Source organism: Galeopterus variegatus, unplaced genomic scaffold, assembly GCF_000696425.1.
Source record: "Galeopterus variegatus unplaced genomic scaffold, G_variegatus-3.0.2 Scaffold7663, whole genome shotgun sequence".
Lineage (NCBI taxonomy): Eukaryota > Metazoa > Chordata > Mammalia > Dermoptera > Cynocephalidae > Galeopterus > Galeopterus variegatus.
In genome coordinates, this window is record NW_007733774.1 from 34,700 (window position 1) to 58,906 (window position 24,207).

General features: G+C 42.1%; 1 protein-coding gene across 2 annotated transcripts; it reads left to right on the forward strand.

Annotated features, from left to right (window-relative positions):
• The first annotated feature begins 20,758 nt into the window (after positions 1-20,758).
• On the forward strand, positions 20,759-23,828 carry ASB12 (ankyrin repeat and SOCS box containing 12). Of its 2 annotated transcripts, none has more exons than XM_008592201.1 (2): positions 20,759-21,612; positions 22,025-22,295. In XM_008592201.1, the coding sequence occupies exons 1-2, from the start codon at positions 20,787-20,789 to the stop codon at positions 22,156-22,158; spliced, it is 960 nt and encodes a 319-aa protein (XP_008590423.1). In that variant the 5' UTR covers positions 20,759-20,786; the 3' UTR covers positions 22,159-22,295. The 2 variants fall into 2 exon arrangements, with proteins under 2 accessions (XP_008590423.1, XP_008590424.1); XM_008592202.1 differs by lacking the exon at positions 22,025-22,295 and adding an exon at positions 23,753-23,828 and having other exon boundaries at positions 20,768-21,612.
• Positions 23,829-24,207: the final 379 nt, after the last annotated feature.

The window sequence follows — 24,207 nt, forward strand, 5'->3', positions numbered from 1 at the left end:
AGATCCATTTATCATTATATAGTGGCCTTTTTATCTCTTTTTATGGTTTTTGCTTTAAAATCTATTTCATCTGATATAAGAGTAGCTACTCCAGCTCGTTTTTATTTCTGTTTGCATGATATATCTTTTTCCATCCTTTCACTCTTAGTTTATGTGTGTCTTTACAGGTCAGGCGAGTTTCTCGAAGGCAGCATATTCTTGGGTCCATCTTTTTAATCCAGTCTGTCAGTCTGTGTTTTAGTCCGTTTTGTGTTGCTATAACAGATACCTGAGACTGGGTAATTTATAAGGAAGAGAGGTTTATTTGGCTTATGATTCTGGGACAGCTGCATCCTGCGTGGGCCTCAGACTGCTTCTACTCATGGTGGAAAGTGGCAGGCAGCCAGTGGGTAGAAGCAGATCACATGGCGAGAGGAAGCAAGAGAGAGGAAGCAAGAGAAAGATAGAAGTTGCCAGGGTCTTTTTAAGCAACGAGCTCTCACGAGAACTAATAGAGTGAGAACTCACTCATTAATCCCCCCTCCCCCAGGGAGAACATTAATCCATTCATGAGGGATCCACCCCCATGACTCAATCAGTTTCCAACACTGCCACATTGGAGATCAATTTCCACATGAGTTTTGGTCTGGACTACACATCCAATCTCCATCAGTCTGTCTTTTGAGTGGGGAATTTAATCCCTTTACATTTAGAGTTATTATTGAAAGGTGTTGGTTTACTCCTAGCATTTTATTGATTTTTGTTTAGATGTCTTAAGTATCCTTTGTTCCTTTCTTCCTAATTTTCTGTTTATCTTTTGTATTTGCTGGTTTCTTGGGGTGGTAGATAAACTGTTTTTCTTTATTGTTAGCATTTTTGTTTTGCTGGTAGATTTTGCTCTTTCTTGAGTATTCATGGCAATGATGGTTGTTTATGAGGTATCAAACCCAGTACTTCCTTGAGAATTTCTCATAAGGCTGGTCGTGTGGTAGTGAACTCCCACAGTTTTTGTTTGTCATAGAAATATATTATTTCACCTTCCTTTTGGAAGGATAGCCTTGCTGGGTAAAGTATTTTTGGCTGGGAATTTTTGTCCTTTAGTATTTTGAATATATCATCCCATTCTTTTCTTACTTTTAAGGTTTGTGATGAAAAGTCTGATGTTATTCTGATTGGGGCTCCTTTATAGGTGACTTGCTGCTTCTCTCTTGCAGCTTTTAAGATTCTGTGTTTGTTTTTGAGTTTTGCCTGTTTGACTATCACATGTCTTGGAGAGGACCTTTTTGGGTTGAATATGTGAGTGGTCATTGGGCCTCCTGAATCTGGAGATCTGTGACTTTCCCTGTACCTGGGTAGTATTCTGCTATTATTTCATTGAATATGTTTTCAATGCCATTTCCTTTTTCTTCCCCTTCTGGAATACCCATGATTTGGATATTTGAGCACTTAAGGTTGTCTGTTATCTCTCTTAGATTTTCTTCAATTTTTTAAATACTTTTTTCTTTTTTCTGGCCTGCCTGCATTAATTCAAACAGCCTGTGTTTAAGGTCAGAAATTCTCTCTTCTACTTCATCTAGCCTGCTGGTTAGACTCTCTGTTTTGTTTTGTATTTTGTTGAATGAATCCTTCAGCTCCACAAGCTCTACTACATTCTTTTTGAAGGCATTGATTTCTTTGTACATTTCTTCTTTCAGATCCTGTATATTTTTTCTTATTTCATTGTGTTGTCTAACTGTGTTTTCTTGTATGTCATTTAGTTTCCTTAGAACTGTTTCTCTAAATTCCTTGTCAGTCATTTCAAAGACTTCCTGTTCTACAGGCTCTAGAGCTTTAGAGTTATTGTTTTCCTTTTGTGGTGATGTACTGTCTTGGTTTTTCATATTTCTGTTATCCTTCCTTTGGTTTTTTGTCATTGTGGCAAGGGGTATCATAGTCCACTCGTTTCACCCTGATGTCTGGCTTGGATCCTGAAGGGACTGCCAATTCTGGATATGGGAACTAGCCTGAACTGGGAGTGCTGTGATGCCTGGATTTTCCAGGCATGGAAAGAGACATGGCTGTCTCGGGGGTGTGGACCCAGAGGCTCTTAAGTATCTCTAAATGGTGGGGATCAACCTGGCCTTGAGGTTCCATGGCACCTGCCTTTTTCGGCACAGCTATCTCGGGGTGTGTGAGCCCAGATGCTCTTAAGTCTCTCTAAGTGGCAGGGACCAATTTGGGCTGGAGGTCCTGCAGTGCCTGCCTTTTCTGGCATGGCTGTCTCAGGGCATGCGGGCTCTGAGGCCCTTATGTCTCTCCAAGCAGTGGGGACCAACCTGGGCTGGAGGTCCCACAGCACCTGCCTTTTATGTCTCGGCTGTGTCTGGGTGTGTGAGCCCAGAGGCTTTTAAGTCTCTCTAAGTGGCAGGGACTGACCTGGGCTAGAGATACCATGGTGCCGGCCTTTTCCAGCACAGCTGTCTCTGGGTTTGTGAGCCCAGAGGCTCTTAAGTTTCTCTAACCAGTGGGGACCAATCTGGGTTGGATGTTCTGCAGTGCCTGCTTTTTCCAGTGCAGCTATCTCAGGGCGTGTGGGCCCCACAGCTCTTAAGTCTCTCTAAGTGCCAGGGACTGACCTAGGCTGGAGGTCCCACAGTACCTACCTTTTCCAGCACAGCTGTCTTGGGGCATGTGAGCCCAGAGGCTCTTAAGTCTTTCTAAGCAGTGGGGACCAACCTAGGCTGTAGGTCCCACAGCACCTGCCTTTTCCAGTGCAGCAGTCTCAGGGCATGTGGGCCCAGAGGCTCTTAAGTCTCTCTACGCAGCAGGGACCAATCTGGGCTGGAGGTCCAGCAATGCCTGCCTTTTCTGTCTTGGCTGTCTTGGGGCGTGTGGGCCCCACAGCTCTCAGGCCTCTCTGGGCAGCAGACACGGGCCTGGACCGGGGTCCCATGGCACAAGGATCCTGCCTGTTCCAGCACAGATCTCACGTCTCCTGTTGCTGCTTTTTAATAGTCGCAAGTTGGTCTCTTTGTGGGAGAGAGCGACACTAGGTACTGTCTACTCTACCATCTCGACCAGAACTCTGTACCACATTTTTCTTATCCAGTCAGCCTTCAATGAACATTTAGGTTGGTTTCAACTCTTAGCTGTCATAAATAGAGCTGTAATAAACATGGGAGTGCAGGTATTCCTTCAACATGGTGATTTCCATTCCTTTGGGTATATGCCCAGCAGTGGGATTGTTGGATCGCATGGCAGTTCTATCTGTAGTTGTTTGAGGAACCTCCATACTGTTTTCCATAATGGCTGCACCAATTTACAATCCCTCCAACAATGTAGGAGGTTTCCCCTTTCACTGCATTTTTGCCAGCATTTGTTATTCTTTGTCTTTTTGATGTTGGCCAGTCTAACTGGCATGAGATGATATCTCAATGTGGTTTTGGTTTGCATTTCCCTGATGCTTAGTGATGCTTTCATCTGTCTGTTGGAATTTTGTATGTCTTCCTTTAAGAAAGGTCTCTTCAGCTCCTTTGCCCATTTTTTAATTGAGTTACTTGGCTTTTTTTTTACTTTGAAGTTGTTTGAGTTACTTGTATATTCTGGATATTAATCCCTTCTCGGATGAATAGTTTGTGAATATTTTCTCCCATTCTGTAGATTGTCTTTCTGCTTGGTTAACTGTTTCTTTTGCTATGCAAAGAGTTTAACTTGATGTAATCCCATTTTTTAATTTTTTCTTTTGTTGCCTGCACATTTGGGGCCTTGTTCATAAAGTCTTTATGCAGTCCTACTTCCTAAAGTGTTTTCCCTATGCTTTCTTTTAATAGTTTTATAGTTTTAGATATGATATGTCTTTAATCCATTTTGAGTTGGTTTTGGTATATGGCAAGAACTATGAGTGTAGTTTCATTCTTCTACATGTGGATGTCCAGCACTTACTGAAGAGGCAGTCTTTTTCCCAATGTATGCTCCTGTTCCCTCTGTCAAATATCAGTTGGCTGTAAATATTCAGGTTGATTTCTGTGTTCTCTATTCTGTTGCATTGGTCTAAGTGTCCGTTTTTATGTGATTACCATGCTGTTTTGCTTACTATAGCTTTGTAGTATAATTTGAAGTCAGGTAGTGTAATGCCTCTGGCTTTAGTATTATTTTTATTTTTTTTCCTCAGGATCGTTTTGGTTATTCAGGTCTTTTGTTGTTCCATATAATGTTAGGATTGTTTTTTTCCATTTCTCTTTTCTGTCTATTCTATTGAAGAATGTCATTGGTATTTTGATGGGTGTTACATTGAATCTGTGGGCCATTTTGTGTAGTATGGACCTTTTTACGATGTTATTTCTTCTGATTGAAGAGCATGGAATGTCATTCCACGTTTTTGTGTCCCCTTTAATTTCTTTCAGCAAATATTTGTAGTTCTCATTGTAGAGATTTTTCACCTCCTTGGTTGAATTGATACCTAGGTATTTTCTTTTTTTTTTTGGTCACTATTGTAAATGGGCTAGCTCTTTTTATTTCTTTTCTGCTAGTCTATTCTTGGAGTATAAAAATGCTACTGAGTTTTGAATGTTGATTTTGCAATTTTACTGAAATCATTTTGCAACTCTGTTTTTTTCCATGTTCTTTAGCCTGTTTTATATATAGGATCTTGTCATCTGCCAACAGGGACAGTTTGACTTTGTCCTTTTCAATCTGGATGCCCTTTATTTCTTTCTCTTCCCTGATTGCTCTGGTTAGTACTTCCACCATGATGTTAAATAGGAGTGGAGAGTGGGCATTCTTCACTTGTTCTCATTCTTAATGGAAAAGCTTCAGCTTTTCCCAATTCAGGATGATATTCATTTGGCAGTTTGTTGTATATAACTTTTATTGTGTTGAGATACTTTCCTTCTATATCTAATTTGCTGAGAGTCATTATCATAAAGCAATATAGAATTTTGTCAAAAGGTTTTTCTGTATCTACTGAGATAATATATGAGTTTTGTCCTTGATTTTCTTCATGTGCTGTCTCACATTTATTGACATGTACGTTGAGCAATCCTTGCATCACTGGGATAAAAACCATTTAATCATGATAATTTTTTGGATGTGTTGCTATATTCTGATTGCTAATATTTCATTGAAGATTTTCGTGTCTATGTTCATCATAGATATTGGCCTTAGTTTTCTTTTTGGTTTTTGTTGTCTGGTTTTGGTATCATGGTGATGCTGGCCTCAGAATGATTTTGGGAGAATGGCCTGTGTTTCAATTTTTTGGAATAGTTTGAAGAGAATTGGTATTAAATCCTTTTTTATTTTTTATATTTTTTGTCAGTATAGCTTATTATACATATATGTTGGTTACAAAGTTGATGTTCAATAGTTGTGTGCAATGTGTGATGGTTAGATCAGGATAATTAGCTTAGTCATCATTACAATACATAATCATTCTTTGTGTCCATTGACCAATTTCTCATTATCCCCTCTCCCTCCCCATTTCCCTCCCTTTTTCTACCTCTAGTAATCACAGTTCTTTTCTTTCCTAAAAATTCAATGTAGAACTCATCAGTAAAGCCATCTGGTAATAGGATTTTTTGTTTGGAGACTGCTGCTTACTGCTTCAATCTCATTGATTGTTATTAGTCTGTTGAGGTTTCCTATTTCTTCTTGGTTCAGTCTTGGTAGTCTGCATGTGACCAAAGATTTGTACATTTCCTCTAGGTTTTCAAATTTTATGGCATATAGTTGCTTATAATAGTCTGTAATGATTTCTTGTGTTTCTGTGGTACTGGTTACAACCAATAGGCCTCCATTTTGATTTCTGAATTTTATTTGGTTCTTCCCTCTTTTTAAGTTAGTCTAGCTAATGATTTGTCTATTTTTGTTTATCTTCTCAAAAAACCAAGTTTTTGTTTCACTGATCTTTTGTGTCATTTTGGGGGGTGTTTATTTCACTTAGTTATCTGACCTTAATTATTTCTTTCTTACTAGTTTTGGGATTGGATTGTTCTTGTTTTCTACTTCTTTGAGGTGTAGTATTAGGTCATTTATTTGAAGTTTTTCTATTCTTTATAAAAAAAACACCAAAAAATATACAGCTATCACAATACTTAATGGTAAGAAAGTAGATGCTTTCCTGCTAAAATCAAAAACAATGCAAGAATGTCTACTCTCACCACACCTATTTGACATCATACTGGAAGTCTGAATGAATGCAATAAGACAAGAAAAGAAAAGAAAAGGTTTACAATCTAGGAAGGAAGACATAAAACTGTCTTTGAGTGCAGATGATATGATTTTCTTTGTAAAAAATTCCAAAGGATATAAAGGAAAAAGCCTGGAACTAATAAGCAATTGTAGCAAGTTTGCAAGATACAAGGTTAATATGCAAAAGTCAATTACTTTTTATATAACAATGATGAACAATTGAAATTAGCAATCACAAACATGATACCATTTACATTAATACCAAAAAAAGGGAAATGCTTAGGTACAAGTTGGATACAAGATTAAAAAATATATGAAGCAAACATTGACTGAACTAAAGGCAGAAACAGATATCTCTACAATAATACTTAGAGATGTCAATACAACACTTTCACTAATAGATAGAACTTATAGACAAAAGATCAGTAAGGAAATAGAGAACTTAATGAAGCAAACATTGACTGAACTAAAGGCAGAAACAGATATCTCTACAATAATACTTAGAGATGTCAAGACAACACTTTCACTAATAGATAGAACTTATAGACAAAAGATCAGTAAGGAAATAGAGAACTTGAACAACGTTACAAGCCAGCTAGACCTACCATACGTGCATACATGCAACAGCAGAATACACATTCTTTTAAATTGCATATGAAACATTTTCCAATATATGACATATCTTAGGCCACAAAAGAAGTCTTAATAAATTTTATTTTATTTATTTATTTATTTATTTATTTATTTAATTTATTTTTTTTCCTTTTTTATTTTTTATTTTTATTTTGTCAATATACAATGTAGTTAGTCTTGACATATCTTAGGCCACAAAAGAAGTCTTAATAAATTTTAAAAGACAGAAATCATACATTTCTTCCATGACTACAAAGTAATAAATCTAAAAATATATAATAGAAGGAAAACTGTAAAATTCACAAATACATGGGAATTAAACAATATACTCTTAAACAACCAGTGGGTCAAAAACAAAATCACAAGAAAATCAAGAAAATTAGGAATAGAGATGAAAAAAATAACATACCAAACTGTATGGCATTGCAAAGAGGGAAATTTATGGTTGTTAATGCCTACATTGAAAAAGAAGAAAGATCTCAGATAAATAATCTAAACTTACTCCTTGAGGAATTAGGGGGACAGAAGCAAATTAAACCCAAAGATAACAAGAGGAAAGAAATAATAAAATTAAACCAGAGATAGATAATATAGAGAATAGAAAAATATAGAGAGAATCAACAACCAGAAGTTGGTTCTTTGAAAAGTTCAACAAAATTAACAAACCATTAAATAGACTAACAGAGAAAAGTCACAAATAATTAACAGAATTGAAAGTGGTAACATTGCTACCAACCTTACAGAAATAAAAGGATTATAAGCAAATGTTATGAACAATTGTATACAGCCAAATTAGATAACCTACAGTAAAATGAACAAATCCCGGAAATACACAAATTACCTAAACTGACTCATAGAAGGAAACATAGGAGAAAAGCTTCATGACATTGTATTTGGAAGTGATTTCTTGGATATGACATGAAATGCATAGGCAACAAAAGCAAAATAGACAAGTAGAACTACATAAAACTTAAAAACTTTTGTGCATCAAAAACACTATCAACAGAGTGAAAAGACAACCTATGGAATGGGAGAAAATATTTTAAAATCATGTATATGATAAGGGGTGTCTTAGTCCATTTTATGTTGCTATTACAGAACTACCTGAGACTGGGTGATTTATAAAGAAGAGAGGTTTATTTGGCTTACAATTCTAGGACAGCTGCATCTGGCATAGGCTTCAGGCTGCTTCTACTCATGGCAGAAAACAACAGGCAGCCAGCTGGTACAGGCAGATCACATAGTGAGAGGAAGCAAGAGAGAGATGGGGAAGGTGCCCAGGGTCTATTAAACAACCAGCTCTTGCAGGAACTAATAGAGTGAGAACTTACTCATTAATCCCCCCATCCCCCAGGGAGAGTATTAATCCATTCATGATGGATCTGCCTCCATGACCCAGTTTCCAGCACTGCCACATTGGGGATCAAGTTTCCACACAAGTTTTGGAGGGGACAACACCTCCAAACTCCACCATTCCACCCCTAGCCCCCAAAAAGTCATGTTCCTCTCACATACAAAATAACAGTTATTCTGTCCCAACAGTCCCAAAAGTCTTAGCTTGTTCCAGCACCAACTTAAAAGTCCAAAGTCCAAAGTCTCATCTGAGACCAAAAGCAAAACTCCTTCCAGCTGTGAACCTGTAAAAATCAAAAACAAATTTATCTACTTCCAAGATACAATGGTGGAATAGACATTGGGTACACATTCCCATTCCAAAGAGAGGAATAGGCTAGAAGAAAGAAACAGGCCCCAAACAAGTCCAAAACCCAGCAGGGCAGACATTAAGTCTTAAAGCTCCAAAATAATTTTTGACTCCAAGTCCTCCATCCTGGGCACAATTGGGCATCTGGGCCCCCAAAGCATCAGGCAGCCTCATTCCCACAGCTCTGCTATGTGCAGCCCAGAGGGCTGCACTGGTGTCTGTGGCTTTTCCAGGCCTGTGTTGCATGTTATCAGTGGCCCTGCAGTTCTGCAGTCCTGGTGGCAGCCTCACTGCCTTGGCTCTACTAGCTATTTCCCTTGTGCAGGCTCCCTGTGGGGGCTCCATCCCCACTTTCCTGCTTGGCATTGCTCTAGTAGATGGCCTCTGCAGTGACTCTGCTCCTGTGGCAGGTCTCTGCCTGGTCCCCCAGGCTTTTCCATACATCCTCTGAAATCTGGGTGGAGGCTGGCACACCTCCTCTGCCATTCTTGGGCTCTCATGTCCTGCCAGCCTGTAGACTTAACACAACGTGGATGCCACCGAGGTTTCAGGCTTCTACTCTCCAGAACTGCTGCATGAACCACATTTGGGGCTGCTTCAGCCAGAGCAGCTGGGATGCAGGGAGCAAGCTCCTGAGGGCAGCTGTGCCCCAAGTCTCTCCTCCAGGACAACTCAGTCCTTCTAGGCCTCAGGGCCTTTGATGGGTGGGGCACCCTTCCAGACTTCTCAAATGCCTGCAGGGCCTTTTTCCCATTGTCATGGTTACTAGTATCTGGCTGCCTCACCACCAAGATAACGTTTTCTGCTTCACCCTTGCATTTTTCTCCTGCTCTCTGCTTCTCTACCACATGGCCAGGCTGTAAGTTTTCCAAATCTTTATGCTCTGCTTCCCTTTTAAATTCTGACTTTACATCATGCCTTTGCCACCATAACTCAGAGTAGGCTCTTAGAAGTAACTGTGCAGCTTCCTTAATGTTTTGCTGCATAGAGATTTCTTCCACCATACATTCTGGCTCACAACTCTTAAGTTCCAGCTTCCACAAAGTCCAAGGGCATGGACACAATGCAGCCAAATTTCTTGCTATGGTGTAGCAAGGGTTATCTTTTGTCCAATTTGCGATAAGTTCCTCATTTCTATCTGAGACCTCATCATTCGCATGGTCTTTACTGTCCACATTCCTATCAGCATTCTGGTCACAACCACTTAAACAATCTCTAAAATGTTCCAAACATTCTCTCATCTTTTTGTCTTCTTCTAAGTCCTCCAAACTCCTCCAACCTTTGCCTATTACCCAGTTCTAAAGCTGCATCCAATCCACATCTTCAGGTGTCTGTATAGCAACACCCCACTCCTTGGTACCAATTTTCTGTCTTAGTCTGTTTTGTGTTGCTATTACAGAACTACCTGAGACTGGGTGATTTATAAAGGAGAGGTTTATTTGGCTTACAATTCTGGGACAGCTGCATCTGGCGTGGGCCTCAGGCTGTTTCTACTCATGGTAGAAAACAGCAGGCAGCTGGCAGGTACAGGCAGATCACATGGCAAGAGGAAGCGGGGTGGGGGGGAGGTGCCAGGGTATATTTAACAACCAGTTCTCATGGGAACTAACAGAGTGAGAACTCACTCATTAATGCCCTCTCCCCCAGGGAGAGCATTAATCTACTCCTGACGATCTGCCCCTGTGACCCAATCAGTTTCCAACACTGCTGCATTGGGGATCAAATTTCCACATGAGTTTTGGAAGGTACAACACATCCAAACTCCATCAAGGGGTTAATATCCAGGATATATAAAGAACTCCTACAACTCAACAACAATGGGAAAGAAAAATAAACCTATCAAAAATGCTCAAATGAATTGAGAGTAGATATTTCTCCAAAGATGATATACAAATGACCAAAAGGTACATGAAAAAATGTTCAACATCACTAATCATTAGAGAAATACAAATCAAAACCACTATGAGATATCCCCTCACGCCCATTAGGATGACTACTGTAAGATTAAAAAAACAGAATATAACAAATGTTGGCAAGAATGTGAAGAAATTTGAACCCTTGTGTACTGTTGATGCAATTATAAAATGGTGCAACTACTACTGAAAATAGTGTGGCAGTTCCTCAGAAAATTAAAAATATGCTACCATATAATCTAGCAATCCCACTTCTGGGTATATACCCAAAAGAATTAAAAGCAGGGACTCAGATACTTGTACAACAATATTCATAGCAGCATTATTCAGAAAAGCAAAAAGGTGGAAGAAACAAAAGTGTCCATCCATGGATGAGTGAATAAACAAAATGTAGTATATACATACTATGGAATCTTATTTAGCCTTAAAAAGGAAGGAAATCCTGTCATGTGCTACAACTTGGATGAACCTTCAGGACATATGCTAAGTGAAATAAGTGAGTCACAAAAAGACAAATACAGTATGATTTCACTGATATGAAGTATCTAAAGTATCAAATTCATAGAAGTAGAAAGTAGAATGGTGCTTACCAGAGGGTGGGGGAAAGGAGAATTGGGGAGTTGTTTAATAGGTATGGAGTTTCAGTTTTGCAAGAGGAAAAAGTTCTGGAGATCTGTTGCACAACAATGTGAATATACTTAACACTACTGAACTGTACATTTAAAAATGGTTAAAATGGTAAATTTTATGTTATGTGTTTTTTACTGTGATTAAAAAAGTTTTGTGCTATATGTCTTTGATTTGGCATGAATGCACAGGCTTTGGCAAAGAGAGGAAATAAATTGAAGGCAGCTCACAAAAGCCAATTCTCTCTAAAAGGTGTATTTTACACAGTATTAAAAGCTTGTTACATTTCTGATCATTCTATTACATCATTAGTATTTTGTGGTTAGTAACATGGAGTTTTGACATTTGAAACTAGTGCTCTTAGTGTTATAGTTCGTTTCCTTTATGTCGGATGCCTGTAGGCCTCCATGTACAACACAACACAGTGCAATGACATACAATAAATGGTTGCATTCCAGAGCATGGTCACCTAGGAGTGAGCATAAGTGCCCTCTCGGTAGGGCAGTCAGGGAAATACTATTGTTTGATATCTGAGACTTCGTCAAACAGCTCTTTGTGCACATACCTTTCCTTTTTCAAATGTAAATCAGCTAATAAACATGAGTTTCTTTATAAGTTAAAAAAAGTGGGCAAAGTACTTGAATAGACAGATTTCAAGGGGATGCTCAACTGTTGCCTTGCCTCACACGGATTTGTCACCCCTTTTCCCCTGGGTGACAGAGCTGCCAAAGATTACTCAAAGCCCATCTCATCTGAGCAATGAGAAGCCTCAAAAAGGGGTTAATGTCCCAGAACTCTCAAGAGCGAGGCATTCTTTCCATTTGGGAAATTAACCACGAATTGGGGTTCTCTTCCTGCATTTATGCTCCAGACCAGCAAGTTACAGGAAGAGACATAGGTGGGGTTTTTGCTAAGTACAGTTTAACAAGTTTAACAATAGAAGCTGGTAACATGTAATTAAGTCGATCTACTAACAAAAGGTTGATTTTAGCAAACATTCTCTTCTTACAGCAATTTCCTGGTATCTTTACATATCAATCAGTAACCTGTCTGTCTTTGAGCCAGCAACTTTGCTGTGTTACAATTCTTTATCTTACAACAGAGATTTTATAGCCTGGGGGAAATTTCCTGTCCTTTGCAAGGTCAATATTTGAAACCGCAAGTCTTTGGAAAACCAGGCCCTGTGAAGTACATTTGCTTTATGAATACTCCACACTCGACATCATTAGTAATTAGAGAAATGCAAATCAAAACTGCAATGAGACACCACTTATCTACTGGGATAGCTATAATCAAAATCAAGGAAAATAACAAGTATTGCTTAGGTTGTGGAGGTATCAGAACTTTCATGCGTCACTGGTGGGAACGTAAAATGGTGCGCCTGCTATGGAAAAGGTGTGGCAGCTCCTCCAAAAAATATGTCCACACAAAAACTTGTGCTGGAAATCAAATGTTACCTGAATGTTCATAGTAGCATTATTTATAATAGCCAAAACGCAAAAACAACTTGAATGTCCATTAACAGATGAATGAACAAAATGTGGTATATACACAAAATGGAATACTATTCAGTCTTAAAAACAAATGAAGTTCTGACCAAGGTGGGAGGAGTGGGAAGGAAGTAGATGTGGCTATAAAAAGGCAACATGAGATATCTTTATTGGGATAAAACTATTATGTATATTGTCTTAGGTGGTATACATAAGAATCTACATGTGATAAAATTGTATAGCAATAAATACACACACATATGCACAAATGAGTACAAGTAAAGCTGGAGAAATCTGAATAAGATAGGTGGATTGTGTCAATATCAGTATCATACTTGTGATATTGTACAAGATGTTACCATTGGGAGAAACTGGGTAAAGTGTACATAGGACCTCTTATTAATTTTACAGCTGCATGTGAATCTACAGTTATGTCAATAGAAAATTATATTTAAATATTCTGTAAATCTTTTTTCAAGAATAATACCCTACTCTGTCATCTTTAGCATCATAATGGCTTATTTATTGACTGCTAATCAGGCTTTCACCTCAGACAATGAACAGCTACAGGCCACTGGCTCAAACTAAGCTAAAGCTAATACGCTTTTTGATGTTTCTGATCTTCAGAGTTACTGATCACACTGGGACACTCTGACACGTTCCAAAGGAGTCATATGACCTCCTATGAGCTCCCTGACACTCTCGATGTGCTAGCAGGTTGCATGACCACTTCATGAATGTGGTAGACAAGACTGAGAAGGAGACTGGATAGATACCAGTTTGAAAGGAATAGTTGAAGGATCTGGGGCTGTTTTCCCTGACATAAGGTGACATAGAGGGTCGGATACCTGAGTTCAGACCCTAGAGAGCTGTTTTGGAGTAAAGAAAGTAACCATATTTTTTTGGTTCCTAAGGATGAGCAGAAGATAAAAATAAATTCTCAGGTGTACTTTAAAGACAGATATGGGCTTAGCAGAAAGGACTAACTGAGCTACCCAACAGTGAATGAGATGTGCTGCCTCTGAATGTAGAAAGTGCCCTATTATTTGAAGCATTCAAGCTGAAGTCATTGAATGTTTCTCAGAAATGTGGAAATTAACTTTCAATGTGCAGATTCTAACACCAAAGTAATCATGTGAAACAGGGCTGCCACTGCTTTATCCCAACACATCTCTGACCCCTTCACTGGCTTTTTGTTTTTCCTTACTAAAACCTTCTTCTCTTCCCTGGTGATTGGAAAAAGAAAGAGAAGGGCTCTAGGTCTTGGGATCAGTGTTCTGTATAGACTGGAGTCTATTTGCAGAAAAATTCAAGTTATAATTGGCTTTGGTGGGATGTAGGGACAGAGAACTCCGCCGTATACCCCGAACTAATCTGGGAGACTGACAGGGACATAGAATAACCATGGGCATCCAGGGAAGCTTTTAGTTCTGACATTTTTACATTATATAAAATATAATTATTTCATGTTTGTTTTTCCTAATAAACTGTGAGCTCTTTAAGGGATACCATTTCTTATTTTTCTCTGTGTTCTTCCTGCATCTAGAACCTAACACATAGTGGCTGCTTGATAGTTTCCCATAAAGAGTTTCTTAGACTTGATCAGATTATTTGTGGTGTGGTCCATATACCTAATGCTGGGCTAGCTTTTCCTCCCAGAGAGAAGCAGGATGCTGGCTCCCAGTTTCTTTTTGTGTGACACCTGAAATAGATAATGCAACTGTTTCTAAAGGTAAATTCCTACCACTTCCCTCATTTAAAGACAACCAGGGAGATAAAATGGTACTCTACAGAGCTGGGCTTTTGACAAAGTTCCCGGTGCTGGACATATTAAACTGGTGTTGATGCCTTAGGGTGAGAAGAGTGGGAGGCTGTGGGCATTTTCTTCCTGCTGAGCCTGTGGGTTTAGTGGACTGAGGAGGTCTTTATAAATGATTAGGGCCTTCTTAAGCTTTAGAAAAGCTGACTGAGAACACATTCCAGTATGAAGCCTTCTCCTTCCCACTCTCCTCCTCACTCTGGGGAGTGGGAGGAAGGGAGGGTGGCATGTTGCTGGGCCCTCAAGAAAGGAAAAAGGAAACCCAGAGAGTCTAAGTTTGGAAGAAGGAAAAAACAGGCCCCAGCTCAAAGGAAGGTAAGCAAGGAGAGGCTGGGTCTTCCCGGGCCTCTTGGTGGAGGGATGGAAACACCCACAGATCAGAGGCCTCACCTTGGTGCCCATTTGAATGGTGGGGAGGGGTATACGATGACAGGCTGGGAGCAGGAGCCCAAGCCTTATCAGGCACCTGTCTAGCTGTCAGTCATTCCCTCCAGGTCTTACCCGCGAGTGGCCCCCCTCCTTGCTGGGATTGCTCCCAGAATGGCACAGTAAGATAACACGGCCCCGGGAGGGGGGGAGTGTAGCCTAAAATTAGCCCTGTGGACCAAGTCAGCCATAGGGGCCAACGCTTTGCCTTTCAGAGGCATTAACAGTGGGAACCGAGGGTCCTGCCTCCTCCAGCCTGGGGCAGTAGAGGCTCCCCACGGAGGGGCCACTAGGGCCAGAGTGCTTTGCAGAGGGGCTGGGGCAGAGACCCCAGGCAGCAGGGCCTCAGGCCGAAGCCTGGTGAGTACCTGTATCCTAGGACTCAAGGAAGGAGTAAATCCTGTGGAACCACTGACCTGTGACCACCACCCTTCATGGGCTGTTCGTCCTGGATCTGGGACTTGGGGATGTTTGGCAGCGTGGGTAGGGAAACCCACTGGCAGAAGTGAGGAAGAATATGATGCCAGCTTTCTGCTTTGTCTGTCCCAAGACAGTGTGTCTTCCTAGGCCCTCAGGTCTACACGGACCTACTTCTTGAGGGCAATTCCGATTATATACACTGCAGGGATAGTGAAGGTTTCTCTTCGTGTCCCTGTGTGGTATTTGTGAATTTCTGTGTGTGGTGCAGTGGAATGGGCTTAATGGCATAAGGGCAGAGATCCTCAGGGTGAGAAGAGGAAGGTAAGTCTGAAAAATAGTCTACTAATGCCTGAAAGAGTGTTCTAGGATACAGGAAACCAGCCACTACCCTGTAGGAGTTCTTAACCTGGATTAACAAACCCCAAGAAGGCTTTAGATATAATTCAAGGGATCCAGAAACTTGGAAGGGCAAACAATTACCTTTCTTTTTTCTAACCTCTAACTGATATTTACCATCTCCTTCAAGGAGGAATGCAGACAGCAAATAGCAGTAGTACTACCAGTTCCTATAATTTGGTCACTAGAAGAAATCATGCAGACATTTTGTATCGTATTACAGTTGTGGTAGAAATCTTGAAATGTCATTTACACTCATCACCACTTAGAAATTATTAGTAAATCTTGTTATTTAATATATTAATAAGGATCATCTATTACTATATATGCAGTTTTAAAAATATTTTGATAGCAGTATTTCAATATAATTGGTTTCCTTTAATCCTACGTATTTTATTTGATGTACTACAAACCATTCTGAAAGGGGTCCACAGACTTCACCAGTTTGCCACACGGGCCAACGTCACAAAAAGATTTAAAACTCTTGCACTTTGGTGATCGGGGGGGGCTCCTTGCACACAGTGGGCACACAATAACTCTTTTGATTAATAAACCACAGCAAAGCGAGTTTAGGCAATAGACTAGCTGGATTTTCTTGCCTTTATCTAATGTGGTGCAATTCACTCAGGTGCCAAAGCCAGTTGGAGGCCATGACTTTATCTCCCTCTGGAGGCTCATTACATGGGCCGTGCTGTGGGCTGATGGTATGACCTTGGTAAGAGCTTCGGCATTTCCTTCCACCACTTCCTGTCCTCTTCATCTCCCCAGATGCCAGTTCCCAAAATAAAATAGTAAGAAGGGAATCCCTACTGGCTGTCAGAAGAAACGATTTGTAAAGGGACCTCCCATTACTCAAGTCCCCGGAATTCAGCATGACATGCAAAAGCTGAGAATCCTGGGAGCTGCAATGTGACTTTGCTTGGGGCAAGGGGGAGGGGTATGTGTTTGTGTTTCATGTTGTAATAGAAAAAGCAGGATGGGAAGTAGGAACACCTGGATTCTATTTCTGACTCTGCTATTGCCTTGATGTAAAGCACCTGGCAAATCCCTTACCCTCTCTGGCCGCAGTTTCCTCCATTTACAAAATTATTACCTATCCCAGTACATGAAATAGTTTTGAAAAGCACAAGTGTGTTGTGGGTTCTTGTTAATGAGACAACTGACAGTAACAGCTATGTGACCTTAGGGAAGTCCCTGCTCCCTTCTGAACCTTGGTTTCCTTATCTCTAAATTGAAGAAATTAAGTTAAATGATCTTCAAGGTTAATTCCAGTTCTTAGGTTCTAGAACATTAAGTAGGGAGCAATAGTTGTATAAATTCGAGACCTAAGGAATGATCATCATCATAGTAAAAACAGTTACTGAGGACTACGTTCAGGCACTATTCTAAGCACTTACTATGTATTAACTCATTTAATCCTAACAACAGCCCTCCAAGGCAGGTACTACTATTATCCTTTCTTTACAGATGAAGAAATGGGCATAGAGAGATTAAGTGACCTGCCCTAGGTCACACAGCTACTAAGAGCTAGAGCTGGGATTGAAGCAAAACTCCAGAACCATGTTTTACTACGGTGGCATATGGCCTTTCCATCTGCAGTGGGGGCAAAACAGACCTATATAGAAACAGTTACAATACAGTGTGATGACTGCTATAGTGCTATAGCAGCACAGATTCTGGAGGAGCTAACTCACCAGAAGGAACTGCATGTGGCAGAAAGAAGCATGATGTATACTGACAGCCATCATTTCTCTTCACTTATCACTGGATATTGGGGTATTAGTAGAGGAGTAGCAGAAAGTGAGGCTGGAGAGATTGGCCAAGATCTATTCATGAAGGACCTGTGAGCAGGGCTAAGGCAAACCTAAATGTCCACTGACAGATGACTGGATAAGAAAAATGTGGTATATCGACTCAATGGAATACTACTGTGCCATAAAAAAGAATGAAATTCTGCCATTTGTAGCAACATGAATGAATTTTTAGAGAAATATGTTAAGTGAAATAATCCAGGCACAGAAAGAGAAACACTGCATGTCCTCACTCGTAAGTGAGAGAGAAGGAGGGAAGGAAGGAAGGTAGGAAGGAAGGGAGGAGAAAGAAAGAAAAAGAAAGAAAGAAAGAATCACAGTAACACACTGAACTTTAAAAAAAATGGAGAACAGAACTGTGGTTATCAGAGGTGAGAAAGGGGAAGGGGAGGGGAGTTATCAAGAAATTAGTTAAGGGTCACAAAGACTGATTACGTTTTGTAAACATGAGTACACTAATTATCCTGACTTGATCACCACATATTGTACACATGTATTGATATTCAAATCTACCCCACACATATATATAATCAATTAAGCTTCAATAAAAAATAAAATAATAAAATATGCATGATAAATTCACTGACTAGAAACTAAAAAAAAAAAAAAAAAAAAAAAAAGCCATTAAGGGATTTAAAAAAGAGGATTGGTAAAAACCAAATTTGTATTTTTTAATTATCACTTTAGCCACAATGTGGAGAAAATATTGAAAAGGGAAACTATGTAGGAGACTGCTATAACTGTTGAGGCAAAAGACGGTGGGGGGTTAGATAAAGCACTGGCAACGAGGTTGGGCCCTGAGGGGGACAGATGGTCTGGAGAGGTCTCTAGCAGGTAAAATCCACAGGACTTGATGGGATTGGATGGGAGTGGGACAAAGAGGTGAGAAGATTGAGATGAGTCTTAGGTTTTTGGTTTGGTTGACCAGGTAGATGGTGAGGATATGGATATATGGATCAAGTTTGAGATACGGATCAAGTTTGGTGATGGTGGTGGTGGTCGTATGTGATACTGCTGACTTTGAAGTGCCTGAAGAAATTCAGTGTATACATGCCTGGAGCTGGAGAGAGAGCTGGGGGTCTTGGAGTGATAGACTTGAAATCATCGGAATAAAGGTGAGAGCTAAAGCTCTGGGACTGGAGAGAAGAGGATGAATGAGAGAACAAGCGGAATATAAATATTTCAGGGAGAATGAAGGGGAAAAAAATTAGGAGAATGTGCCAGCCAGGAAGTTGAGGGAGGGATTTGTAGGAAGGAGTGGTCAGGAGGGACAGATATCCCAGAAAAGTCAGGGAAGGAAAGATCTGAGAAACATCCACTGGATTTAGCCACAAGGATGACCTTTTGAAGAGCTTTCTCGGTGTGTGATTTAGGGTGGGGGGAGCAAGAGTAGTGAGCAGAGGGTGAAGTGAATGGGAGGTGGGGAAGTAGACAACTCTTTGGATAAGTTTAGTGAAGATGGGAGAGATGAAGAGAAAGGTAGCTACAGTGGGACAAAGGACCATAGCAGTTTTTTCTTTCATTTCCTAAGATGGTTGAGGAGGAGTAAGCAGTATGAGGAGGTTGAAGGTGCAGAGAAAGGAAGCTCACCTTTGAAGATCTAATATATGGTAGCTCTCTTCCTCCTAACAGCCTCATGAGTCAGACTATCATTTCTGTCTTATAGATAAGGAAACTGAGTCCCAAGGAAGGGACTTGCCCAAGGTTCCTCAGCTAGGAACCAGAACTGCTGAGTTGCAAGCCCAGGTGTCCCTGATTTCCAAAATCCTATTCTTCCATTGCACCAGAAGAATGAATAAATAATAAGACTATATATGGGGTTGATGCTGGCAGGTGAGGGGGTACCTAAAGTTGAGAGTGACTCCACCCACGCACCTCACAATTTTCTTTCTATGAGGTGGGTACTTGAGGTCCCAGGCTAATAAAGAGAAGACGGGGTGGACAGTGAATAAAAAGAGGTATGAGGCCCTGACACCTTGGCTGCAGGGTATGGGAGAGTAGGGAGACTCAAGCTCTGAAAAACCTACCAGCTCACCCTGATGACATTTCAAACTGAGGTGGGTGATCTTGACTTTGGAACACTAGGAACAGGACTGGTAAGGTCAGGGGTTAGGTTGAGTCAGTCATTGGGCCATGGGTGATTTTGTAAGGCCTAAGGATTAGGGGAAGAGAAGAGTTGAGGGTTGAGACAAGGCTCCAGGCTGTGTTGGGCAGAAAGGATGGGAAAAGGCTTGAGCCAGAGGGATGGGAGAAGCAGTGAGTTTGGAGGAGGTGTTGGCAATCAAAGGGACTCCTGGACTGAAGTGGTCCTGGAGGAGAAACCAATTGTCACCAGAGAGGAGGACTTGCCCTGGAATCCTTGACTGTTTGCTGCCATTTATTTGCCTTCATTTTACTTGAAGTGTGTTCTTTGTTTTTTTTTTGTTTTGTTTTTTTTTTTCTTTTCAAAAGATGACCGGTAAGGGGATCTTAACCCTTGACTTGGTGTTGTCAGCACCACGCCCAGCCAGTGAGCGAACCGGCCATCCCTACATGGGATCCGAACCCGGGGCCTTGGTGTTATCAGCACCGCACTCTCCCGAGTGAGCCACCGGGCCGGCCCTGAAGTGTGTTCTTTGTAATGCCACCTCTTCATTTAATAAGTAAATGTCATTGAACACCCATTTTCTAAGCACCTCTGTTCCTAAAGCATGGGGCCTGAGTCTGGGGGGAGGTTACAGAAGACCCAGGAGAGGGAGACTTGGTCAGATATGAGGGGCTGCAAAGAGGGTGAACCTCATCCAAAATGCTGATACATAGAGTTGAGGGCTTGCCCCACAAGACTGATATCAAAATGCTAAAGGATAACAGTATAACACCACAAAGCATTAATCTGTTGGCCTAGCAACTGCCAGGCCAGAGCCACCTCATTAATCCACACATTCTGAACTGAGGAAGATATGTTTACCAAATCCCCAGCCATGATGTAGGCCCTACTGGAGGTGGAGGAATGCAAGATGAAGAAAGGATCCTCGCCCTGGACTTTACATACTAATGGAGCACAGATAAGTGGAAATGTTGTGCAGAAGTTCATAGCTGAAGTCTAGTTGTGGTTCTTTGGAATCCCTGAGCAGGAGAAGGAAGAGATTAGGGAAGGCTTCCCAAAAGTAGGAGTTTGAGGGTCAGGCAGAACAGTATATGCAAAGGAACCAATCTGTGAAATGGCCTGACCTGTTTTGGCAGCTGTCTCTGGGGCCTGAAATAAAGTAAGAGTGAGAAGCAGGAGACCCATGAATGAGTACCCTGATGGTGAAGGGCAGGGAGAAAAGGGTTCAAGTGGAGGCTGACATCCAGGCTTTTGATGTGTACCCTCAGTCTCTTCTCCTTTTTTGTCACCCACAGATCTGGCATATCCCCCTGCTCATAATGAGAATAGTCCTGCTTCAATCAGCCAAGATGAACCTCATGGACATCACCAAGATCTTCTCCCTCCTGCAGCCCGACAAGGAAGAGGAAGACACTGACACGGGGGAGAAGCAGGCTCTCAATCAAGCAGTGTACGACAATGACTCCTGTACCTTGGACCAGCTTTTGCGCCAGGAGCGTTACAAACGTTTCATCAACAGCAGGAGCGGCTGGGGTGTTCCTGGGACACCCTTGCGCTTGGCTGCTTCATATGGCCACTCGAGCTGTTTGCAGGTCCTCCTGGCACATGGTGCTGATGTCGATAGCTTGGATGTCAAGGCACAGACACCACTTTTCACTGCTGTCAGTCATGGCCATCTGGACTGTGTGCGTGTGCTTTTGGAAGCTGGTGCCTGTCCTGGTGGTAGCATCTACAACAACTGTTCTCCTGTGCTTGCAGCTGCCCGTGATGGCGCCGTTGCTATCCTGCAGGAGCTCCTGGGCCATGGTGCAGAGGCCAACGTCAAGGCTAAACTACCAGTCTGGGCATCGAACATAGCTTCATGTTCAGGCCCCCTTTATTTGGCCGCAGTCTACGGGCATCTCGACTGCTTCCGCCTGCTTTTGCTTCATGGGGCAGACCCCAACTACAACTGCACCGATCAGGGCCTACTGGCTCATATCAAACGGCCCCGCACCCTCCTCGAAATCTGCCTCCACCACAATTGTGAGCCAGAGTACATCCAGCTGTTAATTGATTTTGGTGCTAACATCTACCTTCCATCTCTCTCCCTGGACCTGAACTCGCAAGATGATAAAGGCATTGCATTGCTGCTACAGGCCCGAGGTGAGTGGGGAGCAGGCTAGCACCATAGGCCTCCTAGCTTAGAGGTCCCAGGGCCCCAAATCACCACTCAAGCCAATCTTCTGGGATGAACTGGAGAAAACTCCATCTTTCTCCTCCTGGTGCCACAGTGGAGAAGAGTTTACAAATTTCATGTTAGGGAAGGGGTTAGTAAGATGAGGTGAGCGAGAAGCACTAGCCCAATTTCTGGTCCTGGCTCTCCCAATGACTGTTTTGTGGTCCTGAGCATGCCTTTCTAAGCCTCAGTGTGTCCCCATTGGTAATATGCATTAGGGACAGTGTGGGGGACAGTTTTTAGAAGGGAGAGGGCATTAAGTCTGTAGTAGCCAGGGCACGCTGGGTGGGAAAATTATGCTGAGACTTGCTTCTCATGACCTGTTTCCCCTTGGTGTAGCCACTCCACGGTCGCTCCTGTCACAGGCCCGTTTAGTTATACGCAGAGCCCTGCGCCAGGCCAGCCAGCCACATGCCATCAACCAGCTGGATATTCCCCCTGTGTTGATTAACTACCTCAAACACCAACTGTAATCTTGCAGTCTTCTCAGGAACCCATGATGCCTCCAAAAACCACCTGGGGACCCAGGTAGCTGGAGGGCAGTACAACTCTACCAACTCCCCTGGAGCTGCTCTCCTGTATTATCTTCCACAATAAAACTGTCAACAAAGTAAGTTCTGGTGACTGCTGTGTCTGGCATGTGCATATAGAGGAAAAGAGGGGGTTCATTGGGGGAAGGGATATGATCGGCCATGGGGAAGGATGGTAATGGTCTGGCATCCAACAATCACAGGAGTCCCAACAATCACTGAAAGAGCAAAAGAGAAAATGAATCCACCTCCCTACCAAGATCCTCTACAGAGTTTGGAAATGTGCTACCCTGGAAGCAAGGGCCTGAAGAATTCAAATGGGTAGAAGAATACATCAGCTTGCTCAGCCCTGTGCCTCCCTTCATTTCCCTGACTACTACAAGATGCCTTTTCAGGGGTTGTCCTCCTGTCCTCTATTACTTTAAGTCAAGTGACTGAGGAGCCTCCCATTTGCTCACCTTCATTCACAGACTTCATTCCCACTAGTCCAGTTCACAGTTAAGTTCTAACTGAGAAAACAAACTACCAAATACTTATGACAGGGAATTTAATGCAGAAAAGAAACTGGTTCAGTAGGTGACAGGCTGAGGATCCAAACAGGATGAGCAGGTAACCCAGAGATTAGCAACAGGAGGAAGCCAACATCATCACCCTTAGGCTGAAGGGGTAAGGGAGGAGGTATTTCCAGAGTTTAGGGAGAGGGGTCATCTGATGAAAAGTGGAATCATAGGCTTGTCCATGGGAGCTAGAAACATGCTGTCCAAACCAGAGGAAAGGAAAAAATGCCCTCTCCTTTCCCTCATTCCTGCACTGGAATATTACTCTGATGTCTCTCTCATTGGGGAAACCAGAGTCAACTAATATGAGAGCCTGGGAAACACAGCCTACAGGGATCAACCCACTTGCAATACAGGGCAGAGCAGGGGAAGGTGAAGAATGGAGGGACAGCCAGAGGAGGTGGTGTGACCTTAGCCTGGAGCTGAAAACACACAGCAGAATTGGATGTATGTTGACAGCAGGACCACAAAGGAGACACAGCAGAGACAGCACCCGAGACAGAGAAGGCAGATGCTAAGTACCCTGGCTTCTCCATTTTTCCTGCCCTCCCACCAGGAATTCCCGTTGGTAGAACCCAGCCAGACGGTAGTTGACTCTGGAGCCTGGGAAACTCAGCCTGCAGGGGTCAGCACCCCTATGGTGTGGAGAAGAGCACAAGAGGGAGGCACACATGCCCTGGACCAGCACTCAATTCGCCCAAATCCAGGCACCTTCATTTTGCTAAATCTTCATCCTTCTACAGGGCCTCCTTGTACTTCCCCTACACACTGTGGGTGGGGATGTAAATAAGCAGTGAAAGGGACAAAAGATGAAGGGATGGAGGAGGATAGCCCAGAACTTTAGATGTTCAGAGCTCTTCCTGGGGGCTGCCTTGGCAGCCCCCTACATCATGCTCCCCTGTCAGGGGGAAAGGGAGGTGGGGCATGGGGTTTTAAAGTGACTGGCCTCTCATCTCTCTCACTTCTCCCATTTTCCTTAGCTACTAGTGCCTGAGAGACTTTAGGAAGGAAGGCAAGAAGACTGGATATCTATCTCCATGCTCCTGCCCTGCTCAGCTTCCAGACTTTTATTCTTAGGTACTTTGGAGAGCAATGCAACTGTTTATCTCCAAGGAGCATGAGAACTGAAGGACTGGGCTTCAGGGTAGGCATTCTGGGCTTTCTTCTACCTTTCTTTCAATCTGGACCCCTTAGGGATGGTTTGTCCAGGACCTCACCCCGTCCTACCCACCATCCCCTTAGTCAGGTCCCTTGGGGATTAAGAGTCACCTCAGAAGCCTCATCTGCTACAAGCCCTTGGCAAAGTACACCCTTTAAATGGGAATTATCTCAGGCATGCAAGAATGGCTGAACATGAGAAAACTAATTAATATAATATATCACATTAATAGAATGAAGAAAAGAAAACACATGATCATCTCAATTGACACAGAAA

Bases quoted from the DNA above. Each gene is read 5' to 3' on its own strand.
- ASB12 (XM_008592201.1), top strand. From the start codon at position 20,787: ATGAGAATAGTCCTGCTTCAATCAGCCAAGATGAACCTCATGGACATC. The intron at 21,613-22,024 runs GTGAGTGGGGAG...CCCTTGGTGTAG, and splicing joins ATTGCTGCTACAGGCCCGAG to CCACTCCACGGTCGCTCCTG.